At 39.8% G+C, this 23,373-nt stretch overlaps 1 protein-coding gene across 1 annotated transcript in view; it reads left to right on the forward strand.

Annotated features, from left to right (window-relative positions):
* The window catches only part of myo1d (myosin 1D), a 148,093-nt gene that overhangs the window by 61,374 nt on the left and 63,346 nt on the right, over positions 1 to 23,373 (forward strand). Inside the window, exons 13-16 of the mRNA XM_084740389.1 lie at positions 787 to 861; positions 1,422 to 1,554; positions 2,042 to 2,208; positions 8,702 to 8,909. Of these exons, the coding sequence (XP_084596515.1) occupies positions 787 to 861; positions 1,422 to 1,554; positions 2,042 to 2,208; positions 8,702 to 8,909 (583 nt within the window). The remainder of the gene's footprint in view (positions 1 to 786; positions 862 to 1,421; positions 1,555 to 2,041; positions 2,209 to 8,701; positions 8,910 to 23,373) is intronic.

Consider the following 23,373-nt stretch of genomic DNA (forward strand, 5'->3'; position numbering starts at 1 on the left):
ATCACTAACAGCACACATGAAATTAGAGTGTATGTTAACATGAGGCTATATTTAGATTATCTCACAAATTATACACCCATACACCTCTCATTCTGTGTTCTTTCTTTATTTTCTCACAAGAAATAGTTGGTGGTTGATCTAATCGATTAATCCAGAAAATAATTGACACATTAATTTACTATGAAAATTAGTCGCAGCCCCTGTCTGGACCTTGTAAATTGTGTTAGTTTCTGAAAGAAAATGCAAGATCCAAAAAAAATTAGGGAATACGACAAGTTCTCCTAAATCATTCATACAAACCACTTAAGAAGAAATCTATTTGAACGAGGGGTTTTTGCATGAGGCCCGTTTTCCATCAGCTTTGACTACACTTTAGTACAGCAGCGTCTTCAAATGTCTTCCTCCACAAACATGACAATGAGTTTGGGGTTCTCCACCATCCGGCACGGTCACCAGATCTCAGCAGCAGAATCTGCAGCCGCTGCCTGATGCCATCATCTCAACATTTAACGTTTCCAGCACCTTGTTGAACCTGCAATACTCACAAACTATGCAACCTTCACTGCTTGTACATATATATTTATTATTACTAATACCCAGTATTCGAAAGGTGTACCTAATAAAGTGGCCACTGTGTGCAAACTTTTCTTCAGGATGACTCAGAGTTTGATTTAAGTAAAAATCAAAGTAATCATGTAGTTATGACATTACAGGTTAAAGACAGTGAGCAGGACAGTGTGTGCAAACAGAACCGAAGTGCATTTACCTGCTTCTTTCTCTTCCCAGGTACTCAGTGGTCGGTTTCATAGATAAGAACAAAGACACTCTGTTCCAGGATTTCAAGAGACTGCTGTACAACAGGTGATACACACACACACACAGTAATACACACCGCTTCAATCACCTCCACACACACTCTTCCTTGCAGCACTTTGATTACATGACACCTCTGTAGAAAAAAAACACAGGACGGGGCGAGTACGACTAATCTCCTCTCAGCTCGCTCTTATCCTCCTCCTCTTCCTCCTCCTCCTCCAATCCAATCCTCTGGTGTTTTTGCTCTGCTGAATATAAATGTGAGGTCTAGTAATTCCTGACCTGTCTAATGTGCATTTTATGATACTCTCCACATGGGTCAAAGGCAGGAGATTTGGATAGCAGCCAAAAATGTTTTAACATGGGTGATTACGACATAATGGTAGCACCTTTTGGTTTGGGGTTGTACCCAGAGTCTGCATTAAAATTCAAATTTTACAAGCTAGGAGTCATTCAGACAGACCTCAATCATTATAATTTTTGCACTTGAAAACCTCTTTCCGCTGGAGGCCAGAAACACTAGATTGTGCTCTGATTTTTCTGTCATGTAAGTGTTGTTTTCTGTGCTTATCCAACTCGACCTTTTTTTTCTTTCGTCCGTCCAGTTCTAACCCGGTACTGAAGGGGATGTGGCCTGAAGGCAAACTGAGCATCACTGAGGTCACAAAACGGCCGCTGACAGCCGCAACACTCTTCAAAAACTCCATGATCTTGTTGGTGGAGAATCTCGCCTCCAAGGTGAGGGGACGGATAAACCATTTTGGAAGTGTTGCATCCAGGAGTGCAGTAGAGGCTAAACACATAAAGGCCAGTGATCCACCTCTCAAATCCTGATGTGGTGTTTACACTGCCCACTGTGGGAGTTTACACACACTTCACATCACTGTAGACCTTTTTGTGCCCTCAAACTAGGCTACCTCTCTGTTTCTGCTGCAGTTCTAGGATCACTCTGCACACTGTCCCCATGTCAGCGTTATTGTATCCTATTAACACAGTGCGACTATGAACCCACCACCCTCACATGCTGGACAGGACTTAAAACAAACGCACCTTTGCGATAAAGCTAACAGGTGGTCTGTGAATACTGCATGGAGCAGAGGAATGAAATGAGAGTTCAGAGGCGGGACAGATGATATTTAAATTCTCTCAGTTTGCAGGTTGAAGACAGATTAAATTCAGATTCAGTAAATGTAAACACGCTGTCACCCCCTGTTGCCGTCTGTAGGAACCCTACTATGTTCGCTGCATCAAGCCCAATGATGTCAAGTCGCCTCTACTGTTCGAGCAGGAGCGATGCCGCCATCAGGTGGAGTACCTCGGGCTGCTGGAGAACGTCAGAGTGCGGCGTGCCGGCTTCGCCTACAGACAGACATACCCACGCTTCCTACAGAGGTAACCACAACTTAATATTCATTCTAAGCACTTTTGATAAACCCTGTTTCAGTGAGGTATTATTTGCTCCCATTAAATGTTTTTATTTCTGTTTTTTATTAATTGTTTTGTCTATAAAAATGAAAAATGGCCACTAACAAAGACCACGCCAATGTGAACATTTTATTGGTTATGAAGGATGGAGGAGAGCTTGGATGGTGAGGTAGGGGTCTGGAAGGGGGATGTGGGATGAAGGGAAGGAGGGAAGGGGGGAAGCGGTTAGGATTTGAGGGATAGAGGGATGAAGGGAGAGGGATGAGAGGGTGTTGGGTGAGGGATGTACAGGAAGGAGGAAATGGTGGATGGGATGTAGGGTGTAAGGTGTTGGACAGACGGATTGGTACGGTGGAGTCGGCTGGTGGCCAGAGGACTGGTTAGAACCAGGTGGGGCTGAGACTATGGTGGCTCTTGCAGTCTTCTGGAGTTCAGAGCCCCTTTGGCTTCTTTATTAAAGCGAAGAGAAGAAGAAGAAGAAGAAGAAGAAGAAGAAGAAGAAGAAGAAGAAGAAGAAGAAGAAGAAGAAGAAGAAGAAAAAGAAGAAGAAGGAAAAAAAAGAGGGGTCGGGGAGGGAGGGATGTGGAAACAGATGAGGTGCGTTTAAGTATTCGTTGTGCGCAAATAAAACTGTCTGAGACGTGGTCTTGGTTCTTGAATCTTGTTATAAAACTTTATTTATATGTGGAGCCAGGTCAAGGGTTCCAGCGAATCCACAGCTGATAAAGGTAATGTTTCTACATATTCAATAAAATGCATCATATCTGTTTTTCAGGACAAAGGTGATCTTCTCTCAGAGCATACAGTTTGTAATTTCTGATAGGGAATCTGACCTCCAGGTTAATGCAATCTGGATTTCTGGAAACAGCAATAAATAATAAATACATTTTCTGAAACTCTGATTTAGTTTAAAGTTTGTTACGTTTCCTAGGAGACGGAGCGCTCTGACGTTATTGGAAATGTTTGGGTCGCATGAGTCAGAATTTTAGTGCAGCCTGATCTTTATCTGCATCTGTGCAGAAATGCCGTCTTTGAGCAGAATGAATGGACATGAAAAAAAAAGCTTTGCAGCAGTTGGGTGTTACTTTAGCATCCGGATGACGCGGTTAAGAAGCTTGGGCCCCTGCAACAGACCGTTTACATGACACGTATTAATGCTGCTGGTCAGTTCTGCTGTAGATTAATTTGGTTCAGTGGATTTAAGCCCTTGAGGAAAAATTACCCAAATTATAGTCATATTTCATAATTTGATGTATCGTCCGGTCTTATTAGGGTCGTGACTTGAAGGTTAAATGTTTGCTTTAAAATCTGAATGTGAGAAGTGATTGAGTAACACCTCCTCCCTCACCTCACACACTTTATATTTAAGTGTTCTGGACAAACACGAAGCCCGAAACCCCCTGAAGCTGCACATCGAGCCGCCATGAAGGATGTTAAATGACAAGTCCTGACTGTGGGGTGTGAGTATGTGTTGTGTAACCCTAATCAGCTCCAATCTAATCAAATCTTAGCTGCTAATCAGTTATGTATCCAGCAGCCTTTACAAAATGACCCCCTTCATCATCATCATCTTTTGGTTTAACAGTAATTTTTTCAGTTTGTCAGTTTACAAGCATAATATTTTTCTCCTCTGAGCTTGATTAAAAGCAGGCTGGATTATAAATACTAGAGAGAGATATTGTGGTAAAATATTGTCATTGTGCTGCAGAAATTACCCCATTTCAATGTGGTAAAATAGCAAACAATTGCTAGTCGATAACTCGTGTTAGTAACTCATGTTTTATTCATAAGTTCTCGAAGCTGACATTACAAGTCTGTTTACATCCCAATTAGAACAAATCTGCTTGTAAGTGGAGCCGATAATGGATTTCTGAGGGTGATACTAACATTGATATGTAAGAGGCACAAAAATCTGTTATTTTTGCCCCTCTGTGGATATAAAGGGCTCATTTTAAGGTAGCAGAAACACAATGATTCTTACTTTCAGGTGATTATACACTAATGAGCTTACTTATGAATATTTTATTCCATTTCCACCTAAATCGTACACACTGGACCTTTAAATTAGTTTAGAAGATCAGACTGAAATATATAAAAAGCAAGGCAAGTTTATTAGTATAGCGCATTTTATAAATAAAGGCAATATAAGGTGTTTTACATAATGCATTTGAGCAAACAGGAAATTCAGTATAAAACAATAAAGGGCAGAAACTATTTGAAAAAAGTTTTTGCCCTGGATTTGGAGGGAGTCACAGTTGGAACAAGTCATGAATCTTCTGCAGTGGTGGAAAGTTTACTAAGTACATTTACTCAAGTACAATTCTGAGGTACTTCAGGAATACTAATATTAGTTACTTTTCATGTAAAAATGTATTTCAGTTTCCTACACATTCATAACAGTAATAATGACCCTATAATATAATATAATATAATATAATATAATATAATATAATATAATAGCATAGAATAGAATAGAATAGAACAGAATAGTTGAGCACCTTTACTTTTGATACTTGAAATAAATTTTGTTGATAATATTTCTGCATGTATGTTCCCTGTAAAGCCTGAAATATCAAAAAATGCCAGAAAGTTTTTCCAAAATTAATATTTTTTTTCTATCATATTTGATACATCAGGCATTTATGAAATTTCACTGATCTCAGTATTTTTTCTTATAAACAAAAACAAATATTTATTGCTTTTGAAACATTTGGCACATTTAAATAAGTCTGGTTCCTTTTCATTTTGCCTTGTGGAAGCAAAAACAATATAATCTGATTTGGTTAATATAGAATGTACTTTATGATGGCCAAGTAATTGTTTTGTGAAAATCAATTAAAAAGACAATTAGCAGCAAGTACTCGCTTGATAAAGAGGCAAACAATAGATCAGAAAATAATAATGCAAATTAAAGAAAAGCACTTTCACAAGGTCAGTATTTCACATTTTTGTGTCATTTCATAGTCTAAACAATTAATTCATGAAAGTAATCATCACTTGCAGCAATAAATATTTCTAATTTTGACAATGTGAAGCCTCGCGTACAGGTTCTTTCATAAGAGTGTTCAGTCGTGCCTCACAACAAAAATAGACAGAAGACAGAGGGTCAGGGCTCATTGAGATCAGGGCCAGACTTCAGAGACGAGAAATGGACAGATGCGGGTCCTTGGACTCTTGGACGTCACCTCATGTTTCCCTGTGGAGGCCAAGTGCGAGCAAAGACCCAGAAAGCTTCTCTCACATATTGCACACATGCTGTGACCGTTGTGTAACAGATGAGATCTTAAGCCTGACAGGCTGCTTTTGAGTTGTTCTAATGGTACTTTTTGCCTGAGATTGGTCCGTCTTAATGGCCCACAATCACACAAACACACCCTTTACTGTACAGATACTATACACACACACTCGTTGTGGTCTCGCCCTTGTTCTCCAGCTGTCACATTTGCCCACTGCCCTCGTAGGAAACCGTCGTGCTGAACGGAGGATTAGGTAATGAGTCTTTTGCGTAATGTGCTAACAAGTCATCCAACTCTGTCACTCCAATCCCCCTCGATGATGTATTTGGACTGGGTCTTACATCACAGCCTTGCCAGTGGGTCGGCTGTGAAATGACACGGGAGCGCAGTCTGTTGACAAGTGCTCGGATTTTGGAACACAGAGAGTATCACCGCTGTCTTGGAATGGCCTCATAATCTCGATTATTTCAAGGTTTTTTTCACACGAATGTTAGGTTTTTCTCTGCTTTGTAGTTTTTGACGTGTGAAAAAATTCTTTAAAAATGTAGAAAATGCTTTAAATTCATGGTAGCGGTGATGCTTTGTCACCGTCCTGTTCAAAAGACATCCTTCTTCCTCCTGTGTTGGAAAGTGATTTTTTTGTTTTGCAGTGTCAAACATCCCACACAAACAACAAGAGCCTTGCTTTTGTTGGAGCATATACTAATACAGGAAGGAATCATATTGCATAACAGCAGCACACACTGTTTTTCAGCTCTGTTGACCATCCTCCATAAGCATTTTTACTGTAAATTCGCCAGTTTATGATTAAATTTAGTGTCAGCGCTGTGACTCGATGCAAAAGGCTTTCACAAGTCTTAAAAAGCATAAGGTTGGCTCTTGAGAAACAGCATGTAAGGCCTTAAAAGCTTTCTCTGAAGCTGCTGTATTTCAGTCGACTTAAAGTGCTGAAAGGTCTCTAATGAGTGTAATTTGACCCTGTACCCCCTTGCGTTGGGCTGCAGGTGCACTATTCAGTAATTAATCCCCTTTTTCATGTACTAAATGAAGTAATTTCCATGGCACCACGCCAGGAGCAAAGTCCCATGCTTACTTAGTAATTAAGAAGATCTATATGGCACTATACAGTACAGTATTCAAGGGCCCACTTTTTTCTCCTTCAGATATAATATGATCTGAGGAAAAAAGAAATAAAACCCATTTTAAACAAGCTTGCTGCAGACAGTTTTTTCAACTGCCAAGAAATTACAAAATGAGTGTACTTCATCAGTGTGATTTCTGCCGCACTGACCATGTCTGTGTCCTTTTAGCAGCAAAATCGCAGTTATAACAAGACTTCAAGTGTTTGACTCGGGTTATTTTTCCCCCCTGGTGCGATTCATTTGGGCAGGCATGAAGCTCTGAAGCTCAGACTAAAACAACTGAACAGATATTCATGAGAGGAGGTGGTCTCAGTGTGGTCCCAAGCAAACTCTGGAGGGGTTTGTTTGTGTTTGTGGCTACACAAGTAATTGAAATTTTATTTTTCCTGCAATTTGAAAATTGCAGGAGGTTCAATTTGTTAAAGGCAAAACTTTTTAATTACTGAATGTTGTGAGGCAAAGATGTCCTGTCCTGACTTAAAAAACACCTGCATTTGGTACAGAATCCTGCAAAGAAAATCACACCATAGTCATTTTAACATGTTTCTCAATCAAAATGATTATTACCTCTAATATTGTAAATCATATTGCAATAATCGGTTGGAACATGATTTGACCCAACAAGTTTGAGCTAAACGGCTCGTCTGAATGCAGTAAGTGATAAAAGTGTGAAGCATGTTTCCTCAAAGTGCACTCAGGATTCTGCTGGTATAGTTTTGCCTGGTGTATTGCCCAGATAATTACCACAGTTGTGAGCAAATGCCAACTCTGCTGCTGCTCCTTGTTAATTTGCATGGCAGTTTGTCTCACAGAAATATGCACTAGTTCTGAAAACAGGATCTTATTCCTGTATTTACTTTCTTGCTCCTGCCTCAGACACATGTGACCAATAAGCAGCTTTGCTTTGTTCTTTGTGTCAAAAGAAACCAAACCAAGGTAAAAAAAAAAAAAAAGAATGCTCCAAAATTACAAGCTCATCAACTGATTTAGACCAGAGCAAACAAACTACAGGTGTAAAAATGCCCTGTGATTCTAGAGTCATGCTAGCAGGTCTGTGAGGCTGTACATGCACAGTGGTGCCTGGGGCTAAATGCTAATTAGCACTGAATGCAAAGTACAGCTGAGGCTGGTGGGAATGTCATCAGTTTTTGCAGGTGTTTGACCTGATGATGGTGCTGCATTAAAAGTTAAATGCTCACCAAAGTTATTACAATTTATCAAAGGAAAACATGAATGTCTGGACCAAATTTCACGCTAATCTGTTCTGGTGGCACTAGATGAAAAGTCAGTGGAACACCAAAGTCAGGAGGATACACTGTCTGGGGACCATTAGCTTGTGTACAAAATTTCATGGCAATCCAGTAGCCACACTGCGGGCATGGCTTATTTGGCTTTTAAGAAGCTAAACATTTGTGTTTTCATCAGCCAGTCGTTGATGTAGCAAAGTCCATCATCACATGGTGGCAAATCCAACAAATTGTAAGCCAGTATGAAACCAATCTCAGAACCCAGCGGCTACAATCTGATGATCATTTAGCCTCGGGGGGAATGGCCAATGTTTTGGGGCTTCTGGTGTAGCCAGCGGACATCCAAGCCAAGATTTCCTCTCCTGTGCGCCAGCCGTTGTTGACAGTGAGATTAGCAACTTGAGACACAAACCTAAAGTTGGAGACTAATCTCTCTGAGCAGATAGGAAGCTAAATTGTCATCAGACTATAGGCGATGAGTTCTGAGATTGCATTTTGGCCAGTGTATTCTGTCTATTTGCTCTCCACACCGACTGTTTGCCTGCATGCATCCAAAGCCTGCTCAAACATCATTGGTCAATACCACTCTGACTGCAAACAGAAACCAGATTGCTTCTGATGCCAAAATTTTGTCCTTTGCCTACAGATTCTACATTTATATGCAGATATCTATTTGTAGAGATTAGTATCAACTAACAACAAAGTTGATTCCCAAAACATTGAGAATGTGTGCAGAAAGTTGAGTGTCTGTTGATATATAGTAATCCAGATCCTTCCGTGTCTTTTATTTAGCTTTTTAATACTGCTGCATACGACCACTTTGTCCTTCCTGCAGATACAAGATGATCTCAGAGTTTACGTGGCCAAACCACGACTTGCCATCAGACAAAGACGCAGTGAAGAGGCTCCTGCAGGGGTGCGGCTTTGACCACGACGTGGCCTACGGCAAAACCAAGGTCTTCATCCGCACACCGCGTACCCTCTTCAGCCTGGAAGAGCAGCGAGCCGAGATGGTCCAGAGAATCGTCCTCTTCCTCCAGAAGGTAAGACCCCGACTACCTCGTGGTAGTTTATGATCTCAGATACTGACATGACGGCTTGAAACTGCAAAACACTGATGCATTCTTGCTTAGAATTTTTTTGAGAAAGCTATTGAGAAGCCCGCCATAGTCACTGATTCATTACATTCTTCTTTTGGTTAATCATGTTTTGTCTCTGCCTGATTTATCCTTGAATTTGAACCAATTAACCAAATGAACACAAGCCTTTTTTTCAGCATTTAATGAGAATGAAAGAACTCCTATTTGCAAACATCTGTCATTGTGAATACCTCTGATTGCCATTCATCAACAACCATTATCTGATGAGGGCCTTTAAACAAGACCACGAGGACGTTCTGGTTTCAAGGCCCAAACCGCGCTCTCATTGAAATTCACCCGCCCTTGTTCTGCATACAAATAACCTCGGAGAGTAGAAAAACTCTAGTCAAATTTTTGTACAAGTACGGTGGTATTTTTGGAGCTAATCTAATCTTGTATTATTAGTCTCTTTATATCTCAGGGTGAATGTCTCTTTCTCTGTCTGAGTTTTCACCCACACAGCTCTTGTAAAGTTGTTCAATGGATAAGTGGAGAGATTTATAATTTGAAATGTTTCAGAGTTTTGGACAGTGACTCAGACACTCTTCATATCTGATTAAAAAGCACAAGTACAAAGCAAATTTGTCATTACATTATCATTAAGCCAAATCTGTTTGTTGTTGTTGGTTTGCAGCTCAGGAATTATGTGGGAACAGATAATTGCAGTGTTTTCATACATTAAAAATATCTGCTACAGCATAATTGTGTTCATGCTGTCGTGTTTTAGAGGTCAAAATATGTTGAAGTCAATTATTTTGTGCATTACATTTCTTAAATGTGGCTTAAACTTTTATCTGAAGTGACTTCAAGTATTTATTTGGCAGTAATTGCAGCTTCTCTCTTGCTCTCCAAGGCTTAGATTTACATTAATTTTCAACATGTAGAAAATATATGTAAGTGAGAAAAAACAGAACAAGAATAACCAATGAAATTAACAACATATACAGCAAACAACATAACTGAATAATTCATCTCCAGAAAGGAGTAGGAAGGTGTGAATACTTATTAAGTCCTCATACTTTTATAGATTTTATCTGAAAACTTTGTGTTAAGCATGAATATTTAAGCTGTTTGCTCCAGTATCCGCTGAACACAACACACCAAATAAAACAAAAGTTAAACAGCAGGAACAAATAATCAGAATAAAACGATACAAATCAAAATCTATCAGCAAAATTCTATTGTATTGACAGTTTTGCTTGATTCTGTTCTACCCAGAACAAATCAGGATGTTTTCTTATCTCATTGCTCTGTGAGCATCAGTGTTTCCCCTCTGCTGGATGTATTGTAGATGATGTACTATGAATATTGATCACTGTTTGTGCGTCTCATTAGTTAGTAAGCCCGTCATGTGTCAGCGGTTTGATGACACCTTCGGGCGAGAGGGCTGGTATCTTGGTGTGATCATCGTGCATGCATGATCCGATCTGACATGTGTCGGATCAGCGTGCAGAGCAAAACTTTGTCACTTTGAGAGATGGGGGAGAGATTGGTTTGTAAACGTGGAGTCTGGCTGTCGAATCACGGACACGCTGCATGAAAATACCATCTCTGCCTGACAGACAGGAAGCTCAGAAACACTGTTGGTGTATGTGTGTAGAAACTCACTCTGCGTTCATCATCTGAGCACTCAAAGCATTTAATCCCACACCTGGGAACCATGTGATTGACACTTAAAGTTCCCCACCAGACACGTTTTAAAGTAAGTAAAAATGCTCTGCTCTGAATAATATTTAGGTTAACACGGTTGTCCTACATTAAAAGTAAAACAAAAAAGCACATCACACTTTTCATAAGTTTTACAAATGACTATAACATAATTCATAACAATATAACGTACATAATACAGGTAAAGTGCAGAGTTTCATAAAAAAAAAAAAAAAAAAGCTTTCATAATGGTGCATGCTGGAGAAACAAACCAACCTTGAGACATCTCAAAAATAGGGATGATTTCAAAAGCAAAATTTTGAGTTTCAGAAATTTTATTCAGCATTTTTGTGACTTTTAAAGAATGAAAATAACAAAATTAGTACACTGCAACACCATTTTTATGTTATTCTTTTAATTTTTCTTCTAATTCTCAGGAAAGAGAATTAGTCCCACAGAATAAGTTGCTCCTCTGGTGTGAACTTGCGTGCTTCTCTGCCATAAACTACTATTCATCAGTTTTCTTTAATTCATTTATTGATTTGGCAGATTTTACAAAATGCATTTCCCTTTCCTTTTTTTGAGAAACAGGACTTCTTACACTATCTTAGGTTGTGATAGTGGGGGAAAAAGAGATTTGGATCCCAGGAGGAAAGAGGGGAAACAGGAGTCTCCTGGGAAAATCAGGAGGGTTGGCAAGTATGTAGACAAGATACACAGTGATAGCAATATAGGCTAATATAGCTGTGATAGGCCAATTAAATCTCAGATTTTAGGGAGGTGACACCCCCTTCATCAGAGGAACACCTCTCTAGTGACAAACCTTGCGCAGATACACGCTGTATATACAAGGTCTGACAGTTTTGCAGACATAAGCAAATAAGAAATACACATTTTCGAGTGGAGGGGGATCTTTTTACCCATCCTGTCATTACATTAGAGTCACGTTGGCAGATTCCTCCACACCATGTTGCTTTCATGTCCACCGTTTCTCAAGGGTTATCTCCACGCTCTCAGACATGAAAGGGTTGTCCAGCTGAATTAGCCCCTGTAGTGGTTTGATTGGTTGACCTTTGCATCGATCCGTGCGACCCTTTGCGGGCTCTTCCCACAGACACACCAGACGGGTGTTCCCTCCTCCTCTCCCTCTGGAGAATCCTATCTTGCATCTCGCAGGATGAGCAGGCTTTGATAACGAAGGGAAAGCCCAGAGGAATTGCAGCTTTTCCACCAAAACAAACATCGCAGCAGAGGTGTCTGAGCAGCCATATTTAATCTTCCGTCAATGTTAAGGCCGGGCTGCTTCACACACACGTGCTCACTCATGTTATATGAACTCTCTGACACACACAAAATCAAATAGTGGTGTGACAGCAGCATTGACTCCTGTATCTGCCGTGCTGTTACTCAAACAAACATCCCAGCCTGAGTCTGATCTGCTGCGCCAAGCAATCCCCTTATCAGCACCTGGCACACCACACTGCCTTATGCCAGTCGGGACCACAGTGCCAGGACTGTCAGCCGATGACTGAGGCTCAGACAGACTTCTCGCCCCTCCGTTCCCCTCATGGATTTATAATAATACCACTTAGCTCAAGCCATCAAACAACAAAAATAACACAATCTGTGAGTGTGCACAGTTTCTTAAAGGAGGAGAAGGTGTGGTAACTTAAAGGGTTAAAATGAGAGTGCAGCTACAGAAAAACACAATGTTCTCCCAACGTGGACAGGAGGTGGCACCACAAGGGGCATCTCAACCTGACTGAAAGGGTAACTTATGTATTTTTAAACCTGTGCCCAGTGGCTTAAAGGCACTTAGGGTAAGGTTTCCCTAAAATCTTCATCTGAGGATGCCTTAGGAAAAAAGTAGTTGCATAAAATCACTGTAAGGATTTCTTTAGGGTTGTTTAACGGAAAACTCTTTAATCTCCAAGTATTTGCCCATAGCTACTCAAGTGTTCCCTTGTGTGTTGCTAGAAAGTCCTGAGCAATCATTTTCCTCAGAAAATTGTAAGGCGCCCGTAACAATCTCTTAAAAGTGAAATAATTTGTGAAACATAAGACAATGAGTGATTAAAGAGGAGGAGGAGACACTAAGACACATTTTTCAGGACAGAGAAAATACACTGTAGGCTATGAAACATGAGAAACTTGTCAGAGAGGATAGATTTGACCATCAGTTAGTACAAGCAACTTTGTAATTAACTATCCAAACGATAACAGAGCTAAACACTCAGGCAAGAGAGAGGAGGAGACAAACTAAGGGGCACCATGTTTTTGTTTCTAAGTGACTAATGGGGATTTTTGAAATTGGTCAAATATTGCGTGGCTTAGTTTTGCCTTTGAAGGCTGCACCGCTCTCCTGAACACTTGATCATTTTCAAAAATAGTTGTGCCCATTAGTCACTCAGAAACAAAAACATGGGAAAATAGGCTCCAGGTTGAAAAATACCAAAGGTATCCTCTAAATCAGGTTGAGTGGCCCCATGTGGTGCCGCCTCCTGGTCATGTTGGGAGGACATTGTGTTTTTCTGTAGCTGCGCTCTCATTTTAGCCCTTTAAATTACCATAACCTCTCCTCCTTTGAGGAGGGGGAGTGTCTGGAGGAAAGGACTGGGGTGAGAGGAGGGTTGGAGGCTCCTTCACAGCTCCATTTAATCCTGCCGGTCTCTCCATCCTTCACTCCTTTCTTCACATGCTCTTACTCACCTCATCTTTCCACTCTCGTGGTCAATCCGCCCGACCTGAAATTTATTACAATCAGGCCTCGGCACATTACTGGTGATTGCTCCACATCCTCCTGTGTGCGATCCTGCGTCGACAACACTAAGATCTCTACCCTGTACAGAGCAGTCCAATCATTACCACTTTAAGAAATGGCAACTGGGAGAGTGGCTAAAAAAGGCTCACAATCCAACATAAATACAGATGTTATAAATTATACATAGGCCACCCCCACCTTCCCTCTGTGTTAAAATGAATATTTCATAAATCCAAGCTCAGCCATCCACATCACATTAACTGTCGGCGCTTGTCAGAGCAGCGGCGATGACGAGAGGAGAGACTCCCCCCTCGTGTATCCCGAGCCGCCGCCTTAATTGCTCTCTGTGTTGCAGTCGGTTTATCAGACGTGCCGAGTGTTACGTCTCGGGTAGTCGGCTTTCACTGCGAGGCCACAGGGGGTTCGTCTGAGCATGAGGAGCAAAATGAAAACGCCTAAAAGGAATAAAGAACCTTATTTTTTTATATAGACGCTCTGAAAAATAAAGGTGCTAACAAGAACCAAAGGGCATTTCAGCCCGTCTCCATAGTCGAACCATTTTTGGTTTCTGGAAACCCTTTCAAGGAGTTCTACCCGGAACCCAACATACAGGGTTATACCTGGGACCATCTGTGGAAGGTTTCACACAGAACCCCCAATAAGAGGTTCTAAAGGAGAACCCTTATATGGGGTAATGGTTCTAACCGGAACTCTATCTGGGAGTTCTATCCAGAATCTTTCCACCCTCTAAGGGTGCTAACAAGAACCCACCTAAGAGGTTCTAACAAGTACTGTTTTAATATTCCAAGGGTTTCATCTAGAATGCACCCAGGGGGTTCTACCAAGAACCCTTTTATATTTTAAGGGATTTATTTAGAATCTACAAAGGAAGTTCTACCAAGAGCCCTCTTAGATTTCAAAGGTTTTATCTAGAACCCACCCAGGAGATTCTGCCAAGAACCCTTTTACCCTTTTTCATTATGGTACCAAGAACTCTTGATAAAGAGTTCTCCAAGGATTTAAACAATCCTTGAAGACCCACCGTGGGGATTTCTATTACCTTTTCTATTTTTATGTAAAACCCACCCAGGGGGTTCTACAAAGAACCCTTTAATATTTGAAGGGTTTTTATCTAGAACCCACCCAGGGGGTTCTACTCAGAACCATTTTCTATCATGGTCCCAAGAACCCGTGATGAAAGCATTCTCAAGGATTTCAACACACCTTAAAGAACTCTTTCTTCCAAAAAAGGATCTGTGGATAAAGAGGTTTCATAATGGAACCCTTGACTAATCCTTTCTTCATATGAAGGGTTCTTCAGAAGCTAATGGTTCAGGTAGTGCCTTAGCCCTTCAGGAAGAACCCTTTTGGAACCCTTATCTGTGTGTGAGTGTACTGTCTGAGTAGTGTCCCTCGTGTCCTGAGGCAGTAAATTGTGCAGTGATAAATAAAATCTTGTTTTTGTCGACCCTGACTGACATGAAAAAGGTCAGTAATCTGTGGGTTCTTCTGTGTAGCCCTCTTGTGAGTTGCAGGCTACTTAGCGTGAGGCTAGCACTGCATCCTCTCTGCTTAACCGTCCAGAACTGATCTGCCTCCTGCCAGACCTCAGCAGAAACACGATCTCTAATCCTCTGATCCCCTCTGAACCTGCAGAGTGTTTTAGTTATCATCCGCAGCTATCACCTCCACAGAAACTTCAGTGGGTGTGTGAACACTTTGGCAGATCAAAAGAGGAAGGTTTAACTTTTTTGTAATGATCACACCGCTGGATTCTGAAGAGAGGAAATGTGCCTCCTCTGTTCTCAGAGGAAGCTGTGATGTTAAAACTGACATTGTATCTGTCTGCTATGTCGTGACTTTCTCTCTCTTCTATTTTGTTACCATTTTTTCTCTGAGTTGCAGAATTCTTGTGCGTAATTTGCAAATTTTGTATTTAGCGTTTATTGCCCTGACCTTTCAGCTATACTGAGTCATATAATCAATTGTCAAAGATGAATTTCAGAGCAGTATGAAGGCTACAGAATTGACTACCTTTGTGCTTTCTTTCAGTGCTGTAGTCTAAAAATATACTATAGCACACAACACCTTTGGCAAGTATAAAAACTCTGAAAAGCAACTGTTTCCATGGGCCTCTCTCCATGGCAACTGACATATGGCTCACATCCAAAGTTTGCTGATTTTTAATTTATTTATTTATTTTTTTGGCGCTGGTGAAATAAAGGATAAGAAATATTTACTTTTTAATACAAATACAAAAAATGACAAACCTCACAAATATGTAATATTCATAATAATATTTCAGAAATTCGAATAATAAATCAGAAGTAACTGGGTGATAATAGAAGGCTGCACAAAATAATAGAAAATGTTTTAAAGAATTTAATGAATAAATGGGGCGGGGGAGTTCAAGGGTTGCAACTACTGCAACAAATTATTATTTCTGTGATTGATTAATAGAGCTGCAATGATTAAATGATTAGTTGTCAACTATTCAATTAATTGCCAATTATTTTGATAATAAATTCATCAGTTTAATTAAGTCAAACTTCTCTGTTGAATGTGAATATGTTCAAGTTTCTTTTGTCTTCTATGACAGAAACTGAATATGTCTGGGTTTTGGGAAAAAAGTCAAGACATTTTAGGACATAATTATTGGTTTTGTGAATCACTAAAGACATTTTTCATAATTCTCTGACATTTTCTGGACCAAAAAACTAATTGAATAATAATAATAATCAACAAATTGCTGGACAATGAAAATAATTGTCAGTTGCAGCACTATGATTCATTTGAAATGTTAAATAAAAAAAAAAATGGGGAAGGAAATGGATTCACTGCTTCTTTTTTTTTTGGACCTCAAAGACACACAATGCAATTTGTTGGAAAATCAAAGGAAAAAAAAGAACTCCACAGGGCATTTTTAATTTTCTATAGATCAACTGATCAATTAATCATCTGTTTCAGCTCTAGTCAGTTCTTTCTTTCTTTATTTATTTATTTGGATCCCTACTACCCACCACCAGTCTAGTACCCCTGAGGCAGTTACTCTTCCTGAGCCCAACGGTGCTGGTTTTTACGAGCTGTCGTGTGTCAGACTCTGTTGATAAAAACATCCGGGGTTGCCTGGACCATCGCGGCGTATGCGTACGGAGAGAGGGGCCGCCATCTGCTGCCACATGTAGTGGCGGGCAGCTGCACAACACCTTCGAGGCAACAGTTAACTTGTATTGTACAGGAATAAAATATTGATAAATAATTTAACCAACTAGTATTTCTGGTGCCGACTAGCGAGGGTGGCCATGTTTAATCGTGTAGTTGACTAATCGTGCACATCCCTAGTAAATATGTTTCAGTAGTACATTACAGCAGTACAACCAGGGGCATGTTTACCACCATCTGTTGTCTGTAATACACACCCTGTGGATAAATACCTGATGCAGCCCCACTTGAAATAATCTGAACTGTCCCTTTAAGCTTCGACTGCTGACCATTGGCAATATTCTTCCGATCTATTTTGTCCTGTCCCATCTAATTGATGGATGGGCCATCCAGAGCCATTCAATTTAATCTTCAATACTGTCCCTTCTAATTAGACTGTATTGTCCAGGATCAGGTTGAACACGCTCCCATCACGGCGCTCTGCATTGGCCCAGAGCTAAACATTTTAAAATGACATGATTCTGGGAGTCATGATTGAAGGAATGAGAAGCGGCATCAGTATAGCGGTGTCAGTGCTTCTGGTGGGTGTGTGCTGCTCACCCGAGCACTTTATTGATTTATGATAATGACTGCCGGCCTGTGCCTCGGCCCCATGTCTCCCAGCGACAGCCTGTGGTCGGAGCACGTTGCAGCCTCACTAAATTGTGTCACACACTCTTGATTCCGCCCATTGTGTGCATCGGGCATGTCACTGGAAAACCAGCTCAATATCCCCAGAGGATGTGGAAACCTGGGCGTTCAGCAGTGGGATGCAGTCAAGTGTGTCAATGGTTCAGACCGGCCTATCTGTCTTTCCATGTCGGAATTTGGTCATATAGTTTTTTTTACCCCCTTTAGGTGACAACGAGGTTAGAGGTTAGCATGTTTTTATATTGGACCTTTTACGCTGCAAAAACAGCACTTTATTCAATGGCGTTTTATTAGAGCTGCGGCCCCAATACTTTAAAGGGTTCGTTCATATTTTTAACTGGGGTTGTGTTAAATATTTAACCATAGTCAGTGTATTATATCCAGTAGATGGCAGTCAGCCAGTGAATCCAAACTAACCATTTAAATCACTGAAGTCACACAACTAACACAAACAAACTAACCGACAGAGGCAGTGGTGGACCAACAACTCTCGTGTTCTGCAAAGTGAAATGACTGGAGGCTGGTGGCTTTTGAGGGAGTGATATTTAGATTATATAACAACGTTTTCCCACCAGTTAACGGCAGCGTATTGCTACCATGCTAGAAAAAAAAAAACAATAACAAGGTATGTTTCAAGTTTTTATAAGACACAATTATAACAGAGGTTTAGCTTGTTATAACACTACACTGTTTTATTGTTATAACTTGAAATGTTTCATGTTGTAGCATGATAACGTTGTCTTATAACAGTTTAAGTTATGTAAGGGACGATGTACAGTGTGCACTGAAATAAATCCCAACAGGATGATGCAGGACCCTGACACAAAGCAGAGGGGTCTAAGTGTTGGCTTTTCCTGGTTTTAAAGGCTGCAGTACATATGAAATTTTCTGAACTTATCAGACTAACAAACAGTTGGTCCAGAAAATGTCAGAAAATGGTGAAAAATGTTTACCAAAACCCAAGTTGGCGTCTTCAAATGTCTCGTTTTGTTCACAATCCAGGGATATTCATTTAGAGGATGAAATAATCCAGATAGAATTCGCACTGGAGAGGCTAAAATCAGAAACTCTGGACGTCGCTCTTTAATTATTAATTGATATTTTTCCTTATTTATCAGTTATTAAAATAGCTGCATATTAGTTTCCCTGAGTCATAATATCCACATTACTTATGATTATCTATGAAAAATCTCATCTCAGTCTATTAATATTTGCTCAAAACACCAATATTCATCTCTACAGTATTGCTACAATTTTCCATAACATTCAGTCCTAACAGTATCGATATATATATTGTATTGATACAACTGCCTTAAAATATCTAGATATTATTTATGTCATAATACCCTGCGCTAACACTGATTGTGTTTAAACACCTCTTACAAACCCACTTCAAAACATCCAAACTGTCCATTTACGATTAAAGTCAGTAGCCAGTAGTGGATGCTGTCTGTGTTGTCTTCTGCTCAACATCTCGACCGAGACCCTCCAGCTCTCACAAGTTGCCCTGGCACATGTGATTTGTGGATGTTTTTACGCCAGTGTTCGTTTCAAAACCAGACCGCCCCCCAAATTAAACCCCAGCAATCTGTCCCGCTTTGTTGCAACCAAAGATCCCCAATCTGGCTTTGATGAGCTCGTAAATCCCGGGCCCCGGAGCGTGGTGAGGGCAGGCTCCATGATGGCAGAGTCTCTAAAAGGATGATCAGATGGCTTTATTGGCCAGGAGAGTAAGGGGGCAGACCGTCAGGGGCCTTGTTATTGGCCTGATTTATCCACATTCCCCCGAGTGTCATCTTCATCAGCTCACCAGCGTCATCGTGGCCAGGCTGCCTCACCGTTTGAGAAGCAGAAAATGTGTTTATGGTGTTTGTGCCTGTGTGGGCGGCCGGGTGGCCCCATCATAATTCTAACCTTCTCGCCACTTTCCACCTGTCACACACCTTAATGAGGCTCCAAAGACAGTGGAGACATTTATGTCTGCCGTTGTCTGATTCATTGTTGCTTTATGGTGTTTTTTTTCTCCTTCTCACCTCCAGCCTCAGTCGTTTACAATTTAATTAGTGATTTGTAGCTTAGATAAACACAGTTGTTGATCTGGCATAGGCCCGTGCACCATGTGGATATTATGCAGGCAACATCTTTACTGAGCTCACACTGAAGATCTAATTTGGCCAATTTTTTTGCTTTGTTACTCAGTGTATCATGTGAGCACATATGGGGTGGGACACTGGGGGCAGAGGAGTGGTTTATATGCTCACAGACTCTTTTAGAATTAGTAAAAAAGTCAATTATAGAGATTCGTAGTTAGATGGATGTTTAATATTATATGTATAACATTATATAAGATCTTTGTGAAAGTCGAGGTTTTAATCCTGCACTGTCAGCACTGAGTTTATTATGGTTACAACATTTTGATCACGGACATCATCACAGATCAAACTCACAACGTGAAAACATCAGGCTGCGACAGTCAACAGAACAGGCAGCTAAATACTGAACACTTGATACAATGAGGACATCATCGATACGATAATACCACAATAAAAAGTCCAAGATACAAGATGCAAGAAAAAAAAAGAAAATGACCACTTTAAAAAATGCACTGAAAACAAACAGAATGCATGCAGCATTTTATCTTTATCTTTATCTATCTTTAAAATTAGCATTTCTGCTTTCCTTCAATAAAATAAAAGTAGCTTGCCATGATCTAAGCATGTGCAAAAATTCATCATGAATCGTCTTTGGCAGCTTTGAATTATACGTCTGCAGTTCCAAAACAAAAACAATACAAAAGTCCATTTATAAAATAAAATTATTAAATGTGTAATATCACAGTATAGTGTCCGTCATTACAGTCCAATGTGGTATTGAGATATTATAGAAGTCAAATTAAAATAGAAATACATATTTTAGATTTTTTTGAAATAGAAAATTAAACATCAAACGCAAAATATTAATTTCAAGATGGGGTTCGGGAGGCAGATAACCTTGTAGCAAAACAAATCAAACAAAAATGTTTGATGTTGACATTTTTTTATTTAAACATTTTTTCTTTTTTTTTCCACTGATGATTATTCAGTTTTTAGACTCTTGAGTTTTTATTTGTAAAGTTCAACAGATCATCGTTTTTATGCCCTGAAAAACTGTTTTCCTACATTTTCAAATTCTTCTCTAAAAAGAAGAAAAGTAGAAAAAAAGTCTATGCTATCGAGTGTGATATAACGGCAATGATAAAGCGAGTCAGATTCAGTGTCGGTACTGGTGATACTGACCCTGAGATCTCTGCCGCCCTGACGTAGGGGCTACGTTAGCGACACAGACGCCGCATGCTGCAAGTATCTGTTGCAGATGGGGACTTTTGATAGTGAGGACAATGTTGAGCAAATTGAATAAAAGCTCAGTGATGTTCTCGTTTTCAGTCACACACAGTTGGAAAATCAACTGTGATTAAAACCATCTGCTCATTTCAACCGCTGCTTTCTGTCACAGTAAATGAAAGAATGTAAACAAACATAATGACTTCAGCTATCGATCGCACAGCACTTGTCTCCGATTCAATAGTGAGACGAGGCTAACCATAATATTATGGCTGCGTATCACGAAGTGAGTGATATAATGTAAACGCAATGACTATACACTGCACTGTACAGCTAGATAATGTGTGACACTGCTGCCGTTATTCCACAATTCCACCTTAAGTCACATCTGTTCCTGGATCCTGTTTATGTTCATCACCTTAAATCCCCTATCCATATTTTTAAATATCTGCTCAGCATAGTGAAAATTAGATTTCTTTCCACCCAGATTACTTTTTTAGTGGAGGAATGCTCCGTGGTTGTTTTGTTTATATGAAATTATACTGGGTCACTTATCAGTTATCCACGGCGTAAACAGGAAATTGTTTTATTTAGTTTTTTTTTAACAGTATGTGAGTAAAATCCTGGCTGAGATTATAATGAAAAAGCTGCGCATAATAAAAAATGAATTAAGAATCGCATAAACCAGAGATATGAATGTGAAATGGAGCTCTAGCGTGCCATAAACACCATGTCCACTCAGGATTTATTGCTATATTTCCACATAACTTTTATTTACTAACCTTAACAGACTCAAATTCCAATTTAAATGCACTTATACTCATTTACACCAGGGTCATTTTGACAGCAATCTTTGATCCAGTACCTGCTTTTAAAACCTAATATACCGTAACGTGTTAAATACGCTCTAAATATGAATGAAAGTAACTTTTAACCTTGTTCACAGGCACAGCTAAGTCAGGACAGGCGGTAAAAACCCATTCACTCCTCCCACCACTGTCACCCCCGAGCATGTGGGAGAGTCATCTCAGGGGTCGATTAGTGATGAATATGTAGCTGCTCCTCTTTTCTCACTCTCATCCATTATGTATTAGAAACAGTGCAGCACGCAGGAAACGGAGGAAAAGGGCATCAAGTGCCATTTTGCCAGAGAAGCACCATTTGTGACTTACAGTAACACAGCATTAGAGGAGCTATTTTTGTACCTGAACAGATGTTGGTTGCTTTAAGTTTAGAAATCTCAGAGAATATGCAATATTTAGACACATCACGAGCTAAGACAAAAAGTTGTTTTCAGCTGTAAGATCAATGAAGGTCTTTGGTAAGCAAAAGGGATTTTAAATTGTTTCTTAAGCTGTAAAAGTGTGTGAAGTTCCTCAAACCATAAGAGAACACTCAAAGTGTAGTTTTGGTATTTTTCAAGCAGGGCCCTCCATGTATTGTGTCAAGTAACTAATGGGGACGGCAATTTTTGAAATTGTTCCGGTCTATGAGGGAGAGCAGTGAAACTAAGCTACAACAGTCATAATGAGCAACTGCACAAAATCAAAGTCAGTCTACTGAAAGTGCTTGTTTTGTGTCACTGACTCAGATTGTTATTTTAAGTGTCTGACAACATTAGGGAGAGGATCGCTACAGAGAGAGAGAGACAGAGTAAGATAATTTGATTGTTAAACCAGAAACAGATGATTTATCACCCTCACCAAAGCCACCAGGCTCCGTTTACAGAGTGAGTAATTTCATCATCGTAGAACACACACTTCATTCGAACTTGACAGGAAGAAACAAAATAAAACTAAAAACATCTTTCCTTGTCTTGGATGTCGTTCCTTTCCTGATATTTTCACATCTGACAGTAACAACAGATCTCACTGTATTTCTGTTCTGCAACAGAACATAAATACAATGAGACAAGCTGTGCATTGCAAAGACTTGGACGGAGGAAAGGTCAGGAGTCTGTGCCCTCTGATCTGCCTGGCCATTTATCTCTTGTGACCTAGTGAAAGCCAAATTTTTATTTATTTAATTAAAAAAATTAAAAAAGATAAGGAGGCATTATGTTTTCAGGTCATCCCATTTTTGTAAAGGACATATTTCAAGAACACCTTCAGGGAATCATTTCAAACATTTCAGTGGTCAAAGGTCAAGGTCACTGTGACCTCACTAAACATATTTTTGGCCATCAAGATTTTTAAATTACTAATATGATAAAATATTGAGGTGATGACAGTTACATCCAAAAGGTGAAAGGTCAGCTTGACACTGACATCATAACATTCAGCTCTCTAATAGTTCGCTGTCCTCTATAAAAAATAGTCTCTAAGTGAAGACAGCATGTTTCTTAACTGAAAATTATTGTCTTCCTTTCACTTCCATTTGCCAAAAATGACACTTAAGACACTTTATTATTTTCCTTCAAAGTTACAGGTTGATATAGTGGTAAATATATTATATAAGCCTGGACAAACATGGATATAAACTACTTTCTGGAGATGATGTTAATGTTGGCAGAACTTTACAAATCTCCGCTGGCTACATCTTGCAATTGTGGCAGCATTGCAGTAGATGCTTCACCACGTGCTGCACTCTGCCTGGATCTGCGCTCTACTGTGTGCACTTTTATTTAACCTGAAAGGTCCCATTGTGATACAATATCTCCTCTGCCAGGGATTCCTGATAAAGATGGGGAGCAAAAAATAAAAAGGTTTCTTATAAAAGTACAGACAAGAAGGAGATATGAAATATGTATCACCAAAAATATCACAGAACTATGCCAGAAGACAAGAAA

This window comes from Lutjanus erythropterus, chromosome 17 (assembly GCF_056507025.1).
Source record: "Lutjanus erythropterus isolate fLutEry1 chromosome 17, fLutEry1.hap2, whole genome shotgun sequence".
NCBI lineage: Eukaryota > Metazoa > Chordata > Actinopteri > Lutjaniformes > Lutjanidae > Lutjanus > Lutjanus erythropterus.